Raw genomic sequence first — 21469 nt, forward strand, 5'->3', positions numbered from 1 at the left:
TGCTTGCTACTTCTTTTCTTGTATAGTTCATATTCCTGTCCCTGCTTATCAAGGAGAATGCTTCTGTACTATCTTCATATATAACTTACATCGAGCTTGGTATCTTTGTCCACAGTTTTGCATGACAACAGAAATACTTGTTCAAGTGCAAACCTTATTACAGAGTTTTGAAAAGACAATTGTTGAATAACTTAATTTTCATCATTTAGTTTGTTTCACCTAATGAACTTCATCTGTCTTCTCCAAGGACACAATATGTTAATTAGTTCACCTGCTCATTCTTATTCAATGAAAACAATGAGTCCTCAGAAGGGATTTCTTCACAACATTCTCTCAGATCCTCTCCATTGTTATATTTCACTGAGAGGGTGATGAGGTTCCTGGAGCAGGCTGCACAGAGCTCTGGATGCTCCATCTGTGGAGGTACTCAAGGCCAAGTTGGATGGGGCCCTGGGCAGCCTGATCTGGTGAGTGGCAGCCCTGCTCATGGCAGAGGGTTGGAACTCAGTGATCTTTGAGGTCCCTTCCAACCCAAGCCATTCTGTGAGTCTATCATTGTATGGTGGTGTGTTTAGCTGAAGTGTAATATTTGGCAGAAGACATCAACATACCATGGATGGGATCACCATCAACTACGGAAAACAGACTTCTGCAGCAGGAATTGAGACCTTAGCAACAAAAAAAACCCACCTTCTCTAAAAGAAAAAATAGTTATTTCTGTACAGCAAAAGCAAAGCCAGAAACTTCAGCATGGAAGCCTAACAGATTTGCTTCTGGGTAAACTTCATCATCCCATAAAACTTCCCTCAGGACTGATTCTATGGTTATGAGCAAAAGGCTCAACAAGATAAATTTTGCCATGCAAGTGGATGATCTGTCACTCACCCTCCTCAGGTTTACTGGAGACTGGGCCTCACTTGGGTTTTGCTGGAATGAGATATAATGTTCTGGCAACACTGAGTGTTTTTTTTTTTTAAAGGCTGGAAAATTTCATGCAATAATTAACCACCTCTTGCTGCTTGGCTTGCTGAAATAATAAGGGTAATTGAATAACACGCTTATGGGTGTAAGCTGACTGCCTGCAGGGCTCTGGAAGGATGTATCTTCCCTGTACACCACACGGCATAATTGGATGGGTAATAGCTGTTATGGGAGCCTTCCACCTTCCTCTGGAATATCAGTGCAGAAGGCACAATGTCAAGTTAGATGAACAAATGATTTAATCTGGTATGGCAAATCCTCTGCTCCTGCAGTGCCATAGTGAACAACCGGCTAGACTGCAAGATATGTGCCTGCTGTTGTGTAATGAGGTCCTGGGTAACCTGGGTCATTATTTTTAATCTGAAATGCCAGCAAAAGCCCCACACTTCTCAGAATGCTCATCTCTATGGCAACCTCCATGCAAAGTATTGTTCAGTTCTGAATTAATATGTATTTATGCTTAAGCGAGAACCAGGAGTGACTATTCCTGGTTTTACAAGCATACCATCTCCTGAATCCCTTTAATCTTCTCTGCGTGCTGTTGAATGTCAGGTAATGGAGAGGCGCAGTGTGAGCTTAATTAGTTTAAAATCTTATCAGTGTAATTGGGCAGGATGAGCTGTATTAGCTTGCCAAATAGGACTCAACACTTTGAAGTTATTTACTCAATTTTATATTCTTCCAAAAGCAATTAATTGCATAACCATTAGCAACTAATATTAATTAATGGGGTTCCAACATAATTGTGTGTGATAGACATCACCAAATGAGTCCACTGAGATGGCTGGGAGGAAGGGGATTGCCACCATGAATACCAAATCTCAGCAGATTGACAGTAGACTCAGTCGAAAACCGTGCTGAGGAATGATTAGAAAAAGGCCAATGCTAAAGATGGCTCAGAGCATGCACTGCCCCACGCATGGCCATAGCATGGTGGTGCTAGGTGTTGCTAAATCCCGACAGCCTTGCTGAAAACAGGACTGTCAAGAGTCTCTGTCTGCAAGAACAACCTAAGTGCTTTCCTCTGCACTAAACAGCATTTCACTTGCTGTAGCAGATTTCTGCCCTTTTGAACTATCTTTTCTGCAGTCAATTTTCTTCCCTATCATTTCAGGTAACTGAGGCTGAAATCGTTCAGTGTAATAAGCCATTTACTGTAGGCTTACTTGCCAAGAGCCCTGCCCATGCCTGCCAGCACACCACCACTCTATTTCCTCCCATTCACCACTTACAGCAGCTGCTGCCCAAGGAACTGGAGCACACCAGAGATATGTTCTAGGCTGCCGTGCTCCCTGTCCTACTTCTCCACAAAGAAGAGTGCAGAAGCCACATGCTGTCGCATCAACTGACTGTGCAGCACTGAACTTCAATGAGTGTCCAGGATCAAGCATTCATTTGACAATCATGACTTGGGCTATTGAGGTAGCCTTGCCTTCAGTGGTGTGAGTGGGTGAGCTGAGCATTACTAGGTACTGATCAAAACACTCACTCTGGGGTACAATAGCTAGACAGGATACGATCCTTATGATAATCATAACAAAAACAGGTAGGGAAAGAGATGAAGTGAGATGTATTATTTTCAGATAATGTTATTAGTTGGATAACCATTTTTAGCTGCACTTTTTTCTAAAGGTCCCCAGCTGTTTCTGTTGCACCCTGCCTTGCTTCTGTCCCTCACCGTGGGACTGTGTTGTTATACACAATTAAACACATTTCCAATTTGTGCTCCTGAGACCGTGGCAGCTGCACTTCAGTAGAGGGTGAAGGCAGACCAGATGGAGAGAAGGTGAAGTGCCGTCAGTTCGTTGAGATGGAAGATGCCATAGAAATGCAAACAGAACCTATAGTTTATAAGGGAAAATAATGTCCTGACAGCCTGATGAAAGACTAACTCAGAAACCCCCTAGTCCTTCCCAAATTAAGTTCTGGGAAGATTGATACGGGTGCACTGTCAGATACTTCATCATTTTTATCCTTCTACAGCTTTCTGTGTGTGTGTGTGTATGAGAAACTGTACCAATCTAATCTGAATGAGGAAAGTCACCTTCTTTGGTGCTCAGTTTCATTTTGCTCGAGTAATAGGAATGAAAATGAAAATCCCACTTTAAAAACATGAAAAAGGAACATTCTCTGTAAGGTAGAAAGGAGTCTTCAACAGCCCCACAAGGAAAAACTCTTTAAAACAGTCACATATATCCTTAAAAATTCAGGCTGCTTAAAACCATATGTGCCTGCTCCACATTTTTTTTCTCAAAGACTGATAGAAACTGCAGTGCCTCAAAAATCCAATAAATGCATAGCAAGGGAACACTTGAGAAGAGAAGGAGGGAGGGGAGACAGAGCTGAAGTCAAGTTAATTTGGGAGGCACTTTAAGAGAAACACACTGGAAGCATATGAAAGTTGTTAGAACAGTTCTTCTGGGACTCACAGTTCTGCACATTAAACGGTAATGAAAGAAGGTGCTGATGTATAGATCAACATCTAAATCCATAATATTTTTGGCAAAGCATGCTATTAGCTGTATCTTCTCTCTTTATACAGTGTAGCTATTTCACATGCATGTGTTCATATTTCTTACAGAACAGATGCTGCACATCTGAAGCGGTGCTAAGTCCCAGGACATCAATGAAACTTTCAGCCCACTCTACAAATCAGGGTCTGATCCTGTTTCCATGTGTTAATCTTTACAATCATCCTTTCCTGAGCAAAGCAGCGATTTGCAGCAGGCTGTGAGCCCCCTGATCCCAGTGGTACACTGCACTTTGCTTGGTCACATCAAAACCAGTGAAGGGTGTGAATATCTGCTCCCCACTGGGGTGGTCACAGCTCTGCCCTTTGTGCATAGATTGCAGCAAAACTTCCAGTCAATTGGCTTGACATTCTTCTAATTGACTGTGAAATTATGCAGATCAAGGGCAGTTTGCCCAGGAATGTCCAACTCAGGCGTGGAGAATACTGGCTGTAACAGTATTCTGGATTATGAGAGCTTGCCTGGATTTTCCATAAGTACCTGTAACATACTTAGTGTTTGCATTCCCAAAATCCCACCTGCTTCACAGACACAACATCCAGCTGCAGCAGCCAATGGAGCTTTTTGCATTGGCTGCTCTGTAAACAGAGAACTGAAAATACTTCCCTTGCGAAAAACCATACATAGAAATCTAGGTACGTATTTTTTACCATTTTTGGCAGGATAAAAGGAGCAAAGAAAATAAATCTTGTGTTTTTGAGGTCAATGTCCTGAAATCTGCAGGGACAGAGGATGAGCCAGGACAGAGGAAACCCAGTCCCACACCATGAGGTGCCCTGGGGACAGAGAGCACGATCAAGGCAAAGACCCTTTTGTGTGGGTCATCCGGGACCCTGCCCCATCCACAGCAAAGGCTTTTCCCTGCAAAATGCTACCTGAGCTCCCTAGGCTCCCTTATCAAAATCTCCCATGTGGGAATCAATCACAGAAAGGAGATGAGATACAGGGAAAACCACAGGGAAGGCTCATCCTTCCTTCTGTTTTGTATTGAATTACAGATGTTGTAACGTGAGATATTGTGATAGGGGTACGCATTATTCCCTCACGAATATCTCAGGGGAGGAATTCAAAGAGAAGAGAATAGAGTGGAATTTTAGTCTGCCAGTTACAAAATGAGTATTTGTGGGGCAAGTAGCTGCTCTTTGCCAAATGCAAAAGCATTATCATATATTTTAAAACACCAAGCCTGTGGAAAAAGACTATTACTAGCACAAAACTTAATACCAAACAGAATTGTTTTCAATGGATTTCTGTATTTCCTCTACGTCATGTATATTTTTTGTCAGTCAGCAAGACACAGAATACATTAAAAATGTAAGAAACAGGTTTCTTGCATTTAGAACTATTCATAGGCAGCAGACATTGGTGCATATGCAAACAACAGGCTTTTATTAGATGCTGCAAACACAAGGATCTGGAAAGCCAGAGCCTTTTATTTCTGTCTCCTTGCTGATGCTGGGAACATTTTGGCAGAGTTGTCAACCCACACACAGAGGGCAGTTTGTATATTTTCTTATCCTGTTGTGCTTTGCCTCTCTTTCTTTGTCTCATTATGTTTTCAAGCTGCTTTCTTCATTTTCACAAATTTAAATGGCAAGTTTAATTGCAATACCCCAAACATGTTCTGTGACAACTTAAAACCTTGAAGACTCACATGATATTTTTAAGCCCTAATTTGCCTCAATTTCTGTGCCAGGCTGTAACAGCTGCCATTTCATAGAATCATAGAATCACAGAATGGCTTGGGTTGGAAGGAACCACAAAACACACCCAGCCCCAACCCCCTGCCATGTGCAGGGCTACCACCCACTAGATCAGGCTGCCCAGGGCCGCATCCAATCTGGCCTTGATTTCCTCCAGGGATGGGGCATCCACCGCTTCCCTGGGTGGCCTGTTCCAGTGCCTCACCACTCTCTAAGAATTTCTTCCTAACACCTAACCTAAATCTCCCCTCTTTTATCTTAAAGCCCTTCCCCCTTCCCATGTCACTATCAGACCATGTAAAAAGTCAGTCTCTCTACTGCTCATAATAACCCTTCAAGTACTGGAAGTCTGCAGTGAGGCGTCCCCAGAATCTTCTCCAAGCTAAACAAACCCAACTCCCTCAAACATTCTACATAGAAGTGCTCCAGCCCTCTGATCATCCTCCTGGCCCTCCTCTGGATCCTCTCCAACAGCTCTGCATCCTTCCTGTGCTGGTGGCCCCAGGCTTGGAGGAGTATATCCCCAGATGGGGACTCTCAAGGGCAGAGGGGTACAATCCCCTCCCTCTGCCTGCTGGCCATTCTGTTGATGCCACCCAGGATGCAGTTGACCTTCTGGGCTGCAAACACACACTGCTAGCTCATATTCAGCTTTTTGTCTATTAAGATGCCAAGTCCTTCTCCACAGTACTGCTCTCAATCAGTTCTTCTCCCGTTCTGTATCTGAGATTGCTTTGACCCAAGTGCAACACCTTGCACCTTATTTCGTTTTCAAGCAGGTATGTGTGGCATGTGAACATGGACGTTTAGACAGCTTTGCTGGTGTGCACTGCACAGTGTTCGGATCTTGTGTTAAAAAGCAGGAGAGGTTCCAACACCTATTGTCACCCATTCCCTTGACAAATAAAGTGATTTCTCTCTGCCAACCCACACAGCTTGCTTGAATCACAGAATCACACAGCAAACAAATGTCCTTACCCTTTTCTAAGGGCTGATGACTCATAGCATGTTGCAGCAGGCCACCAATTTAGAACTCATCTCATCAATAACTCAGGTGGGGAATGCAGCAAGCCACTCGGAAACCGAGTATAAAGCCTTCAACTTGAAATCCCCAGTACTATTCTTGTACTCAAATTTCCATAAGTGGCAAGTGCTTTGTTATATCACTTTCTATCTAAAGGAAGTATTCCTTGAGCATAGCCTTGAAGTCTGTGGAAGGAGAATCTTCTTCCCTCCTGCCTTGCCCTTGGGAAAGCAGATTAATGGCAGGATAAACATACCGGTACTGGTTTTCTCATTGATGTTCACTTTAAAGGGTTATTTTTGTTTTTCATACAAATTTTAACGCTGTGAACCTTGAATATTTACAGTAGCACAAAAACATAATGTTTTCAGCAATGGTTCCAAACCTAGCTATATTTTGATATCTTCTGTGCTACCCAAGCATATGTTTTAGCTTGAAGTACAGGACAGCGGTGAAGTAAAAAAGAAGATAATTGTATGTTCTAATTTCAGCAATGCCCTAGTAAACAAGGATGATGATAATTAGAAGCACAAAAATTATCTTAGATCTGTATCGTTTTTATCCATTTCTGGTATTTTTGGAAGGTTTTTTCCTTTTAAATCTCAGTGCCACTGAAAGGCATCCTGAAATTATCACTATTAAAGAAAGCAAAATAAGAACTATGTACACAGTTAAAATAAAGTTATTGATTTCATTTCCATAAGCAGAAAAACACAAATGGCTTAACTCAGCATTTTTCAAAGCGTACTCAAGTCACGTTCCCAGCAATCAAGAGAGAGTTAATCAAATTTTTTCTTCTCAGAAATAATGATCATGGCAGATTTTGTTGAATAGATTGCAAGATTTTGTTGTTTCAGTGTATATCACTGAGCTTCTGTTGATCATTGGGTGTTGAGATGTATTTGTGTCACTGCCTCATCTCAATAGATCGATCCTTTCTTTAGGTCACGTATTTCCCACTCCTCCTTGTAAATCTTTCTCTGCTGTGCAGACCCAGTACAGACCTAGTTCTCACCTTTGGAAACTTTTATTTTTTTGCATGAAACTTGCTGTAGAATAACACGTGCATTTTAACACTTAGGAAGGGTGGAAGACACCAAATACTGAGTATTTTCCATTTTGATTGTGCATAGAGGTAGAAATACAAACACCCCCACAATCATTGCTGGTGAATGTACTGAGAATAGCAGTTGTTGTATTCAATTACTGACAGTAAACTGAGGTTAAGAATTCTTCACATCACTGTAAGACCCAAAATGTTGATCACATTTTCAAGTGAGTTGTGGTGTTTGCTATCTCACTCCTTTTTCCATTGACATTAGCCACAGTTATACTACGTATTTATGTATTTTGCCTTTCTGCAAATACAATCCTTATAGTCCTTTCCTAACCTCTGTGTTTATGTATTTTATTGAATTTTTGAAAATTAGATTCCTTTTCAGTGTTTGATTTGTTGCAGTGACTTTGGGCTGGCTGCCCAACTTAAATACGGTTGCTACTTTTGGATGATAGCCTGGCTGTTAATTATTTCCTTTCTGAAACTGTTAGCACAAAACAAATTTTGTTATAATGACATTAAATAATGACCACAGAAACCTGCCTGGTGTTAGAATTTTTCTTCTTGGCAGCTGTTTTATGCTTTTTCCTCAATCATGTAAATTAAGAATGAGGTTTCATTTAATATTTTACCAGCTCATGAATAAATAGGCCTCCTATTCTTCTTGATGCAAATATAACAACATTAGTATGGGAATAATTACCAAATAACAGACATTATCTTGCAATTTTTATAAAGTAAATCTTCCAAATAAGACAATACACTTAAGCAGAAAAAAAAGGCTCAACTATATAGGGCTAGAGCTCATGATGTCACCATCCTTATTTTACATGGTATAACTATTATTATTTCCTCATCCAAAGACAAGCTTTGATATTTACAAAAGGGCTTAAAATACTTCTTACTTATCTTTACAAAAATGGCAATATAGTCAAGAACCCTTTCCAACTAGTCAAGACTGGGATGGAGCATCTTGAGGTGGAAGGATGGAGCAAGAAACAAATGTAATTTGGAATGAATACCCTATAGATTCAATGTTAACATAATGGAAGGTTCAAAAACATGTTTTGGTTGCTTATATCACAACTACACAATTATGCTAATATATGGTAATGGCATTACCCTTGAGAAATTTCCTTTCCTTTGTTAATTTAGGAAGAAAATCAGTTATGAATTCATATGATTTGGTCTCGTTGGTGACGTCAGTGTTGTGTCAGAGGACAACTGAAGAATGATTAATTCTTTAACTTCCACTGTTCAAAAGGCTGCTCCCTCAGAGCTGCTCCTTTAACTTTAAGCTATAAATATGTGTAAAATAAACCATAATTCTTTCCAGCAGAATATTTTAAAGAAGCGACTGCAGAGGTGTTGATTTAACACATGGAATGTAAACAGCTCGAGTTGGAGAAAGTCATCTATATCCTGTCCTCTGCTACATTAATCCAATTCCATTTTAGCTAAAGGCTGTCTGCTGTTCATTATTCTAAGAAGTTAGGGCTTGCTTGCCAAATATATACTTTTGTGGTAGTTATTATGCTTCTAAATATTTATTCACAGCTTCCCATGCACAGTCTCAGTGCATTTTTTTAATGAATTAAGATTTTTGTTTTAACTCTACTATTGATATGAAACATCTCGCTGCAATTTAATGAGGAAACTTAAAAGAAGAGGCAAGGTAATAAAGTTATGGTAAAATTTTTGACTATTTTCAATCATTTTTTTTTCTCATTTGGAGATCAGTAAAGTCCATGTGTTATCCTATAGATTAGAAGTCAAAAAGTAGGTCTACTTTAGTTAGAGAGTCTCCTTATGGTAACGTACAGAGTTTTCAAGCATTTTCTGGTGTGTTGTACATTTTTGTTTTAAATAGGGAGTTCATTCCCTGCTTCTGCCCACCTACAGCCTAACTCCATCACATTTCCTCAGGAGGGCTTGGCTGTGAGTCTCAAATCCTAATTCCACCTTGTCCTGGTGGAACACCCCAAAGCAGAGACGCTGTTTTGCAAAAAGCTTTTGTGCAGCGCATACAACTCAGTTGCCCACCATAAGACTTCCCAGCTACTCAGGAGCACAACCTGGTACAAAACCACAAAACCAACAGTCCCAGCCACATCCAGAGCTACACTGTGTTCAGTGCTGGACAAGCAGACAGGGAAGATTGAGAGCTTGCAACCTAGGCACCTGAGCAGACAAATACCAAAGGGGTCAGAACACAAAGTTGCGTAGAAGCCAGGGATGAAAGAGGGTATACAGCAGCCCTTCCAGCCAGTCCAGTGTCCTTCACTGAACTGCATTCCCTGACCAAAATCTCATGCAGAAGGTCCACATTAACTGCTTTCTGGTATCAAAAGGTAAAATATTCATGAAACCAAACCACTCAGACCTCAACCCATTCATCAAGGGGCTGCATTTGTTACAACGTTACCTGTAAGAGCTAGCTGTGCTCAGATCCTTCAGATACATAGCCCTGGGAACAAACATACACTATTGCCTATTAATGACACTGAGGTACTCTTAAGTATCCCGAGTCATAAATGGTCCCATCTCATGTAACAAGTCCTGCTTTCTTCTTCAGTCTTGCGAAGGTGAAAGACTGCTAGAAGAGGACAAAGAATACTGATGCTCTTACAAGCAGATAACCGTTTTCCTTAAATTATGCTTTTCAGTGACAATTTATAACAATATTTCTACCTGGTTCTTGTTACTGTCTGTACATTAGTTTGGCTTCTTGGGTGCACTGTAAAATAAACATTATCTCTGTGTTATTCTTTTGATGGGAGTTGCCCTTCTCTAAGTGCCACAGCACTTTTATGACTAAGCTGGTAAACTATACTTGGATGTAAACAACAGAGCTGTCCTCATCCTGACATCCAAACTGCATAAGGAATCTAGTATGTGGAAACAGCTAATGATCCAATCAGCAGAACATATTGCAAATTACAATTGTAATAAATAAGCAGTAGATGCAGCTCTATCATGTAATTATACATTATATTTTCATATTATTGCTTCTTCTATTACTGTAGCCTCTTCCAATAATCTCTTCAGCATTTAAATTCCTAATTGGTTTCAACAGACAGGACTTTTAATGGATGTTACTTGTGACAGAGTGACCTTCAGTGAAGAAAGCAAGGAGGTGGCAATGAGAAAAAAAAGCGACAAATCAGCACAAAGGGATTACAAGCCATAAGAACTCCTTGCACTTGTTGTTTAAATAATATTGACAAGCTGTTTTCATGTATTTCATCAGCTACTGTGATCTGCATACAATACAGCTCACCATCAGTTTAACAGACAAGGAAACTGAAATGGCAACAAACAAACAATGAATTAACAACCCCTTGCTAGGGTTTCTTTAAATAATATGGCTTCTGTATCATCTGAACTCCTGCACTTCAAGAGATGAAGTATCAGTCTGCTTCAACTGCCAAGGAAACGAGCATTAAGGCATAGCCAACACAGCATGGTTATACCTTAGCTGTACACTTTTGTGCACCGTGTTATGCACTGTTCAGTCCCAAGAACTCTAAAAAAGACATACAGTCAGCTATGAAACTAATAACATGTCAGGGGCAAAACCACAAGTGTTGGTCACAATAGACAAGTTGCATCAAATCGAAAGGAAACACAATTTAAGCTTGGGGTTTCAACTGTGTCCCAAAAGAACTGTAAAACTTAAGCAAGTTCCAGTTTCTGTTCCTCATAGCATCCTCCTCCTCAGTTTTGGAAGGGCAGACAGCAGACCATCAGAACTGGCATAGTGTAGCAGACAAGCAACAGATCATCAACATCACTGAAGTGGCTGATTCCTACCCCATACAGAGGTCAGTCATCACCCTTCCTGTTCCGTATGAAATTGAGAGCCAAATACAAAGGACAAAATGGACTACTGGAATCACCATGATGTTATTTAATTAGTGAACTTTTCTCATCTACTTTCTAAACAGGCACTGTTATTGCAAAGTAAAACCAAAACCAAACAAGCAAACAAAAAATGTAAAAAAAAAAATCCACAACAAATCGGGATCAAAACCACTCATATAGAATAATTTAAACATTTTTTTGCTTTTGAAGACTACTGAAATAGAAGATAAATAAAACATATTGTACTATGCTGGGCATTCTCCATTAACAGTTCATATCCAAACAGGCAGTATTACTTCAAAGCAAAAAACGAAGAAACAAACCAGAAATCAAGTTATGATCAAAACCACACATTTAGAATAACTTAAATTGACATTTTTCTTTTGAAGATAATTAAAGTAGAAGATAAATAAAATATTATATTGCATTACGCTGGACTTTCTCCATGAACTCATGAACCATGAGCTCATACCCATTTCTATTTTACATATTCAGATAAACTAAATTTACCAGTTATATTGCACGTGCACTGATGGGGTATTTAGAGGGAGAAGTCAGTTGGCTAGAAAAAAAAAAATTCACTGAAGAATAAATCTATAGAAATTAGTTTCTTAACGTTTATGTATCCTTAATCCTCTGTTCTCTAGAGAATGCTTTTCCTCCCTTGGTCAATCTTGGCCTATCCTACAGCAAACTGGTTTTACCCAAGCAGGACTGTGAGCTCTCAAAATATTTAACATTAACTGCATAGGCAACAAAATAAATAAATAAATAAAAAATTTAGTTGGCTGCATCTGATACTAGTTTTTTGCTTAAGAAACTCAGATGAAAAGTCAGTTTCTGGTTTTCTGCACTAAAACCATTTTTCTACAAAATTACTAGAAAATACTTCAATAATGTACACTATAAAACAACTGAGGTGCTTTGACTATCCTCAGCTCCATCCAAATCTGAACCATAACTCAGTCAATCTCACACCTGTTCTTCTCAAAACATCTTCTCTTTCTGTCACTAAAATACTGCCAACAGTAATTATTTTATTTCAAGTCTTGTCTTATTATGCCTACCCTAACACTCAGTTCCTGCAGGCAAATAGTTAAAATAGAATCTTAATCTCCTTTCACAGACCAACGGGTCTCGTACTTGCAGCAAAAGGCTTAAAAACATGAATCATATCAGCTTAAAGAACGCAAATGAAAAACACTCAAAGGCACTTTTTAACAAAATTCTCAGGGCCATTATGACAGGTGTTCAATCTGATGAGGAGAGGCAGAAATCTGATTCATGATTTCTTAATCGCTGGGATTCACATGTAAGGATTGCTCTTCACCTTCGTTTTCCTCTTCTGCTTTTCTACTCTTCTACTTTACATGAGGAACGAAGAGGTCCAAATTTCTGGAAGAAATCATCTTCAGCACGAATCAGAGCTTCCTCATCTATGTAGACAGCTGGTCTCCTGGAAGCCAAGAAGTACTGCACCTTCCGCAGGCTCCATCCCATCACATACTTCAGCCAGCCACTGACAGCAGCTGTAGACCTGCCAACGCCAGCATTGCAATGAACGTAGACAGTGTGTCCATTCTGCAGCAGCCCATGCAGGAGGCAGACAGCCTGTGGCAACATCTGTATTCTTCCTAAAGATAAAAACAAGGGCACGGTCACTAGCATTTGGAAAGTTAGGTTCACAGTAGAGATTTTGTCAGCACAGCCTGATGCACTGTAAATCACAAAATCACAAGGGCAAAATGCTACATATTTTTCTGTTTTCTCTCTTCTTTTTTTTTTTTTTCTCTCAAATGACCTACTCTAACCTTCATTTCTTCTTGCAGATTCAGATCATTCAAAACCTATAAAATGCCCAAAGTCCTCTCTAAATATACCTTCCGATTGCACACTGATGCACAGTGTGGATGCACACTGAATGTGCATGGCATATTCATTTTTCTGAAATAAGACAGGAAATTACATCAAGCAGCACATCTTTTATAGCATTCAAATCAGCAATCCAAAAATGTTTTTTTTTTATTTTAAGGTTTTTGTTTTTTATCACCAATGGTTTGCGAATCTACCAAAGCACTGCTGCTTTCCTAAACCTTGTAATGAAAACAGTAACATCAATCGTAAGGGAAAGAGGGAGAACAGAATAGCGTTTTCCTGTACAACTTAATACTCATGATCAAATTGTGTACTGAGCATATGATTTAATAGTCTGTGTATGATTAAGAACAGTCTTTCTCACTCCCAAAGGGATGAATATACTGTATTTCTTGATTCTGCTCCCTGCTACTCTGGGAATTGAAGCTGTAGACATCAAAGTGTAACTTTTCCTCATGGCATAGATAAGCACTGACGTTAAGCCCTTTCAAATCCCTGTCTTAAGGTCTCCTGTCCTTCCTGATGCCCCAATCCTGGTGTGACAGCTCCCTGTTTGTGGCAGTGAACTTCACTCTGCTGAAAGCACTCTTGTTTGAGTGAGCAGCCTACCAGCCAAACACACATTTCCTACCTACGGGCTAAAAGCAAGATTTTGAAATGAGCATTCCAACAGAGGAATTAAAAATATTAATTTATGTTATGATGCAATGCACTGTGGGTATTCTAAATCAATTACAAATAATTATAGAAATGACTCCATGGAGATTCATCAGACTGGGATACTATAGATAAAGAAAAATAATTTGCTTGGGGAAGGGAGTGGTTACACTAGACATACAGCACTATCTCTCTCCATTTTTAACCAGCAAGGATGGCAAGCTGTCCTGCTGTGCAAGCTTGCAGTCTTCCACCTACACAGCATATTTTCATTATAAAGGCTGAATGCAAGCTGAAAGCACAAGCAGTCAAGCAGTTATCAGTGTCTGATGGCTTTAACCTCAAATACGCATATACTGCCAGACACAAAGTAGTTTAGATGGCCTCTCCACCTACCAGAAAATGTAAATAAAACAAAAATATCCTTGTGCTCTAGCTGTATTTTCACACAAAATTTACGCAAGAAAAAAAAAAAAAGGCAGCCACGACAACAACAGTTCAGTAACTCAAAGGTTTTATTGCTATTAATTTAGCTGCAAGACTGGTCTGAGCATTACCTTCAGTGCTCATGTCTGGAGTTGGCATCCAGACATAGGCAAGACCTTCCTCTTTGTACAGTTTCATGAGGACTTCAGGGCTCATAGGTTCTGGGTAGCGATTGCAGCCCCAGGAGTTCTGAACAATGTCCCACTCGGTCTGGAAGTTCATCACTGCTGTGACACCCAGCTCGTACTTTAGCTTGACCGTCACATGCTCCAGCTGCCGAGGGCAACTTCCCAGCCAGATGTTTGGCAGAATTCTAGCACGGAGAAGACATTGCAGTGGGTTTGATTAAATTATCTGAATGTAAAAACTGGTAAATTAAGTGGTGTTCTTGCTCAAAACCTGCTTAGCATTATCACATGAATACTCCTAAGAACAACCTTTCATTTCATGCAGTGAGAAGCTTCCTCATTTGTTACAGTTTAGTTGGCAATGGTTGATGCTGGGGATCAAGCTCCTAACCTTCTCCAAAAGTCTAAGAAAAAATTCTGAGCAGTTACTAGCACAGGTCCCCAAGGCATCCATCATTCAGTCTGCAGTGGAAACTTACCAAATCACAAATTAGAATAAGAGAACTCTTTAGATTCGTGCAATTTGCAGAGAAGAAAGAGACCTAAGGATTCACATGATCCAAATCTGAATAATAAGACAAATCACAGAACTCTTCTGGCTTTGTAGCTACCACTATAACGAGGACAGTAGACAGGGGGAAAAAGAAGGAAAAAAAAAACCAAGGAAATAAAAACCAACAACCCTTAAACTTCTCTTCTGTGAGAAAACTCAAAAAGGAATTTAATTAGTAATTTTCTTCTCATTTTTCTCTTCACTAGCAGAGTCTAGGGGGAACTAAGCGCAGAATTACAAGCCTAGTTTCCCTCAAGGTTTGAAGAACTAGATATTTTCTCATGAAAACCTCAAGAGATGCAGTTAGAATGGATAAACATCCACATTTCCAGTAATTCTTCGGATCAAACTTCAAGACTGCTATCATTCTCCCACTAATAACTATCATTAAAATATCCTACGTCCCAACCACTTTTTACATAAACAGAATATTAAGAGCCTTGTTTTTAAATGAGAATATTTAATCTGCACATACAATTATATTTATGTTATCTAAAATGGATTGTTTACATGCATAAATTATTAGTGATTTTTTTCTGTATGCAAAAACATCTATTTTAAATATGAAATTCACAAACTACAGTTAAATATACTCAATAGTTGAGTGAAGTTTATTAACAGAAAAAAAAAAAGAATGCAAGCTACATCAGAAACAAGATCTGCAAAAATAAAACATCTGCCATAAATTTCTTAAGGGATTTTTTTTTTTTCCTCGATTTTAATCTCAGGAACAAATGGGAAAGCTTATTTTTATTGAGGAACAGTTACTTATATAAACAGCCCTTAGGTCATCAGGCAGCTATTTTCGTTTGATAAGACTATGACAGTAATAACTGTTAACTAGCACTTAATTAAGCCCCGCAATTGGCAGTGATTAAATCCTACCACATTACTACAGAAAGATAGTCAAACATAAAAATGCACTCTAGAAAGCACATTTTATTGTTATCGTTTCCTGCATTTGAATTGCAGGAAGAGAGAGAAGCATACAACTATGCAAACACAGCCAACAGTCACAACAGCCCCTGCATCAGTGAGACAAGGACCTTGACATCAAGGTACGTGGTAACTGTTGAGTCAGGGCCTGAACCACTGATTGAGCACCTGGGGAAAGGACCCGGTCAGCCGTGGGAGCACAGGTGAAGGCAATTCAGCTGTGTGAGCCGAAGGGGTGGAGCCTGGCTGCATCTCTCTTAGACCTCATTTAAGGGCTGAATGGCACTGCAGAGGATCTCTGGCTGGAGATTCCTCCCTGTGGAGCTTTCTCGTGTGAACTTGGAATCTTCTGATATGGGTAACCAATCTTCTTTCCTTATAGCACCTTTCTACCATGACAATCCTTCTGTTGTTACATCTCTGGTGAAATGCCTTTTCCCATTGTATTGATCTGTCCAATTGCTACAACCTGAGTCTCAGCTTTCTGGCTCGCAGACAATGAGTGAAAACCTGAGAATTTGGATGAATATATTACACAACCAATAATAATTTTAACCTGTTGCTTGAAAGAAAAATGGAAATATTGCCAATGTTTTGTGACTATATGAGGATATTCTTTCAAGAATTTTGCTATCCTTCTTTCAAAGGCTTTCCCGGAGATATAAACATGTCATTTTCTTGATATTTTTTTGAATTACTTAATACAATGAGTTACTTGATAGGAGAGCAAAAGTGTGGTGTGTGTGGATATATTTTTTTTTTTTTAGCATTTGATTAAATCAGGAGTGATGAATTCCTGAGATAAATAAAATTCTGGGTAATACTCCTGCTTACAAGTAAAGCAGTGCCTAACAATTTCTCCCCAGTGATTATTTAGTTGGATAACATCACAGCTGCACTATCCACGAGACCACTGAGATATGTACCACTTATTTATTCTGTTTTTTCAGTCTAACAGTCTGGCCTGTATTTAACAATAATAACCACGATGGTTTTACTAAGTTTTTAATCACACTATTTCCCTGTAATTAACCAGAGCAGTAGTGGCATTCAGAATGACCAGAACAACTGCAATATTCATGTATTTAATACAAATATCTCTCACATACTAGTTTTCTGAATAGATCAGAGAGTTTTGCCTCTGACAGCATCAAGACCAAGCTTTGATCTTGGTATTCAAGCCTCTTATTTATCCAGTTCCAATGACTGTGAAGTCTTGGTTTTGCTGGACCAGGCTTAACTGCTCTTATTCCAGGAAAATGGTCCCCACACAGAACAAAAGGGCAGAGCTCTCCTACTGGCCAATTCATATCAAAGTCCTGGGATAATTCCACAGTACCCATATTTCCATGTGGCTTTAGCTGGTTCAAATCTTAACTTAGTCTTTTATCAGAAGGAAAAGTACAAACAAGCATGGCAACTGATAAAGAGTTTAGCAGCTGTGTTCTGTATAGAGATTAATGACAACCCTATTGAGAGCTTGATTGTTCTGAGGACCAGGGAAGTGTTAATTTCATTTTTACATCTCTTACATTACTAGTAAGGAATTTCATTTTCTTTTTCCAATGTGTCCTTACTTCTTTAAGCTGCCATTGTACTTCAGTAGCAGCTAACTAGATTGGAGCAATGGAGTGCTTGGCATGAGAAAGAGACCTCTTGTTTTCTCCCCTCAACTGTCATTCAAACTGCTTTGAGCTGCCCTACAGCTGCTGCTTTCCAGCTCACATGTGGTTGTTTTCCAGCAGTAGATTAAGTAATCCTTACATACAGTTTAAAAAATAAATAAAATTAGGGATTATGTGTGATTGGTAAACCTATGCTCTTCTCAGTCATTAGCCCTTTTCATATTCCCTAGTATCACAACAAGATAGCATTTAAACAAAATTTTACTTAGAATTGTTTTAATATTAAAATAGCATTTTGTCATTGTATATGTAAACTCCCTGTTACTAAGGATAGTATACCATGCTTGGACTCAGAAGACATGGTCAATTCAGTCACAGTTTAGCAATAGAGAAACTACCTAGAGCAACATCAAAACGTTCAGTTAACCTGGCAGGCTAACATCTACAGATTTTCTAAAAGCTATTTCTTTAAAGCTGCGTTCTGCTAAGTTACTTTCATCCTGCCTTATGCCTCAGTTCCCCATTGGGAATGTGAACATAATATTTACCTACCTCAAGAGGACTTTAGGGGATTAAATGAATAAACAAATGTGGAAAGTTCTAATCTGTGGTAAAAACAACAAAATGTGAGACAGGTATCTATTGAATTTACTTGACTTACAGATCCCAGACTGAAGGCTGACATTTAAAAAAAAAAAAATAGTGCATTTTGACTTATAAATTGAGAAGCCCAATAGCAATTTATCTTTACTGAGGAATAAATATAGGACATATTTGTATGATTCTTTTCCATCTGTCATCACACCTAAATTATTTTTAATGATGTAGATATACATTGCACTTGGTTGTTTCCCCCCAGGACCCTGCACAGCCTAGATTAAATTGTAACTATTTACTAAGAAAGCATCTGGAACAATAAATGCATTCCCTTTAACGAATGCATATATAAATAGTCTTCTCCATCCATAAGGAGAAAATGAGTCTGAGGAAATGAAAGATTAGCATTCTGATACTTTCATTTTTTAATGGTGCAGGTTGTCATTTTCAAGCTAGAAGAAATGTATCCAAGGAATGACATGCTGCACCTTTCAATCCCAGACCTCTGCAGGTGGTACAAAACCAGTCCAGCAGCTGTGGGGCTCTGGTTCACAGCATGGGTGACCTGCCACAGGGGAAGGTACTGAGTTACTGCATCCAGTTGCTCCTTTACATGCTGATGTCTACGCTGTGTCTGAAGAAGCTCCTGTATTATTGCCACTTTTGTGGTTTAAAGCAAACAGATTTGAATTTCAGTTTTCCTTAAAATGCTGAGCTGTAAACTAGGATGACTCAGGTGCTGTTTCCAGATTCATTGAATCATTAGTGCACTAGGAGTGGTCATCTTGTAAAGTTTTCTAAGATCAGTCAGCCCTTCTGGGGGGGTCACAGCTCTTAGAGATAAGTGCATGATTTAATCCTTTGGGGAACACGTTTCATTGGAACATCTATCAGGAACAATATTGTAGATGTCCATTTAGCCGTACAGTTGCCAGACTTAATCAAGAAAGAGGATTTCATCAAACTAGAGGGTTTTTTCCACTGGTTATTGGCAATAGAGAGTGATCCATTAGCCACTCCATTTGTTTATATTGATAACATTTTTGATCAAGATCCAGCATGTTATTTTAAATGAAAAGTGATGGATTCATCCCTTAGTGCCAGCTCAAGATGTAGCCCAGTGTTTAAGCTTGCAGTTCACTTCAGTTGCCTGCACTACAGTCTTCTCTTAGATCCTGTTAAGAATCAGATGACAAGCAGGGACAAGATTTAGCAGAGGGTTGTTAGACTAGTATGGTTAGGATGAGGTTAGACTTGATGATCTTGAAGGTCTTTTCCAACCTGAGCAATTCCATGAGCATTAATATACACATAACAGGGCAGAGCAACTTAGCTGAAACAAGAAAAAAAACTGATTAAATTGCCTGTGTTCTCTCCTAAAGGCTTTGATTTTGTAAAGATGTAGCATGCAACTATGGCTACGTATGACTTGCAGCAAAACTTATTTTGCATTCCCGTAGGAATAAAAAATACAATTAAGCCAACTTACACCTAGAATGGTGCTCCTACGCAGCATGGTTTTGTACTGATGTGGTGCTGTTACCCTGATACCAGTACAAGCAAGCAGTCCAAGGGGAACTTAGGCCTGAAGTTCAACTCAGAGATGTATTTGCAGCTCAGTAACTACTGGAAACTGCTTCAAATTACAGTACTCCACTCTGAAGGCAGGATTTTTTAATGAGGTGGATTTTTCAATGGAAAATCCATCTGAATCAAAAGACTGCACAGGAACTTTTAGTTTTAGCCAAGTTTAAACTAGTGTAATGACTAAAAGTCTGATGAGGAATAAAGGAAGAGTGAGAGATATAAGAAATTGCTACCTCTCTTTCCCTTTCTCTCACTTGACAGATAAGAGACTTCCAAAAGTATTGCTTTAGGCGTATTCAAAATGAGAATACAGGAAATCTTACCAGCTGTAGCTGAGATGCTCTTTCATCTTTTTTTCTACCCTCTGCCTTGTGACAAGGCACATCATATTAAACAGTAATACCACTAGATCATGATGATCCATAACTACTATGCTGTATGTGCTCACTGCTCTGCCACTGGCATTTTTTTTAATACCACATTGCAGTTTATTTTTAAATACACATGCATCTTCCCCAAAGCAACAAGTTATATACCTCTTTCCTGGGCCTTACTTGCTCTGTTCTCTCCTGATCGCTTGCTAGAATTCAAACAGGGTTCCTGTTGCTTAGATTCCTATCTGAAGTTCTGGAATGCATTTACAAGCAAAGAAAGGTTTTCAGATGACCACGCTGTGCTCTCCAATGGATGACACTAATGCTTTCAAATATGGCTTGATATGTAAAAATAAATTGATGACTACCCTTGACTCCAAAAATATTTTCCTAATGTCCAATATGAATAGTTTAGTCACAGTTACAGCAAATTCTTCTTGTCTCCACAATGGACATGCAAAACAGATTATTCCCTTCCACTCTTTAAAATTTTACATATCTGAAAATTACTAACACACCCACACAGCTGTGCCTTCCTCATGCTAAAATAAATATCTAACCTTTCCTAGCTTGTTACATATTCAGAGTATTCAGCGATTCTTGTTTGCCTTTGGACTCTCCAGCTGATCAACATCTGTGTTAAGATGCTCTTCCCAGTACTGGAAAGAAGCCCTACCAGTTCAGAGGAGAACCAAAGATTAGTTATTTCTTGTGCCCAAAGGCTATGTTCCTATGTATAGTTCTGTCTTTTTACAGCATGAAACTGTTGATTTATGTTCAACAAGAAATTCCATTTTCAAGTTAAGATCTGTCACAAGAGATGAGGCTACTCAAGAATGGAGCAAAATCTCCCTGAAACAGAATTATTTAATATCTTATTAGTTACAACTACCATCAGTATCAAATAAAACTAAATGAATATGCAACAAAAGAGCAGATGAGATTTACAGTTGATGGATGGATCACAGGAATACATATCGGAACAAATAATCTCAGCCGCTCATACACATCACATGGGTTTAAGTTAACTATAATCAATTCCAAAAGGAAACAGTACATCCTAGAAGTTATGCTTAATTTAAATGTTTCTTCAAAGTAGTAATGTTAGCCTGTACAAAGAAGTGAACTGAAAATGATAGAAAGTTTATAATAACTTCAAAACAATTATCTCAGTCTGCGCACTAGAAGTTTGAACCTTCTGTTAACTATTGTACTGTATCAGGAAAGATACAGAAAAATGAGAACAGTCTATTACCAAGAAAATAATTCCATATGAAGGCAGACTAAGAATGTAGAATATTTAAGAGAGAATTAGATTACAGCTTATGGATAAAATAAATTGGAGAGATAAATCAAGTAGCTCTACCTACATAAACATGGTAAAGAATCTCAGCTTCCATACAGCTTCACCTACACAGCAACTGCTAAGAGATAAGAAAAATAGGCAGGTGTTTTGTTAGTTTTTTTGCTACTTCCCCAAAATACTGACGT

At 39.0% G+C, this 21469-nt stretch overlaps 1 protein-coding gene and 1 long non-coding RNA gene across 3 annotated transcripts in view; one reads left to right on the forward strand and one right to left on the reverse strand.

Moving 5' to 3' along the window:
- Nucleotides 1–11191: 11191 nt before the first annotated feature.
- The window catches only part of EPM2A (EPM2A glucan phosphatase, laforin), a 35454-nt gene continuing 25176 nt past the window's right edge, over nucleotides 11192–21469 (reverse strand). Inside the window, exons 2-4 of one of the 2 annotated variants that reach the window (XM_031552451.1) lie at nucleotides 21349–21402; nucleotides 14250–14491; nucleotides 11192–12794 (exon numbers count right to left, since the gene is read on the reverse strand). In XM_031552451.1, coding sequence (XP_031408311.1) covers nucleotides 12514–12794; nucleotides 14250–14491; nucleotides 21349–21402 — 577 coding nt within the window. In that variant the 3' untranslated portion in view covers nucleotides 11192–12513. The remainder of the gene's footprint in view (nucleotides 12795–14249; nucleotides 14492–21348; nucleotides 21403–21469) is intronic. The other variant, XM_010707139.3, reaches the window with a different exon arrangement.
- On the forward strand, nucleotides 15998–18598 carry LOC116216331. The gene is made up of 2 exons (XR_004158894.1): nucleotides 15998–16153; nucleotides 18455–18598. It is a non-coding gene; the product is annotated as an uncharacterized LOC116216331 (long non-coding RNA).

Source organism: Meleagris gallopavo, chromosome 2 (genome assembly GCF_000146605.3).
Source record: "Meleagris gallopavo isolate NT-WF06-2002-E0010 breed Aviagen turkey brand Nicholas breeding stock chromosome 2, Turkey_5.1, whole genome shotgun sequence".
NCBI lineage: Eukaryota > Metazoa > Chordata > Aves > Galliformes > Phasianidae > Meleagris > Meleagris gallopavo.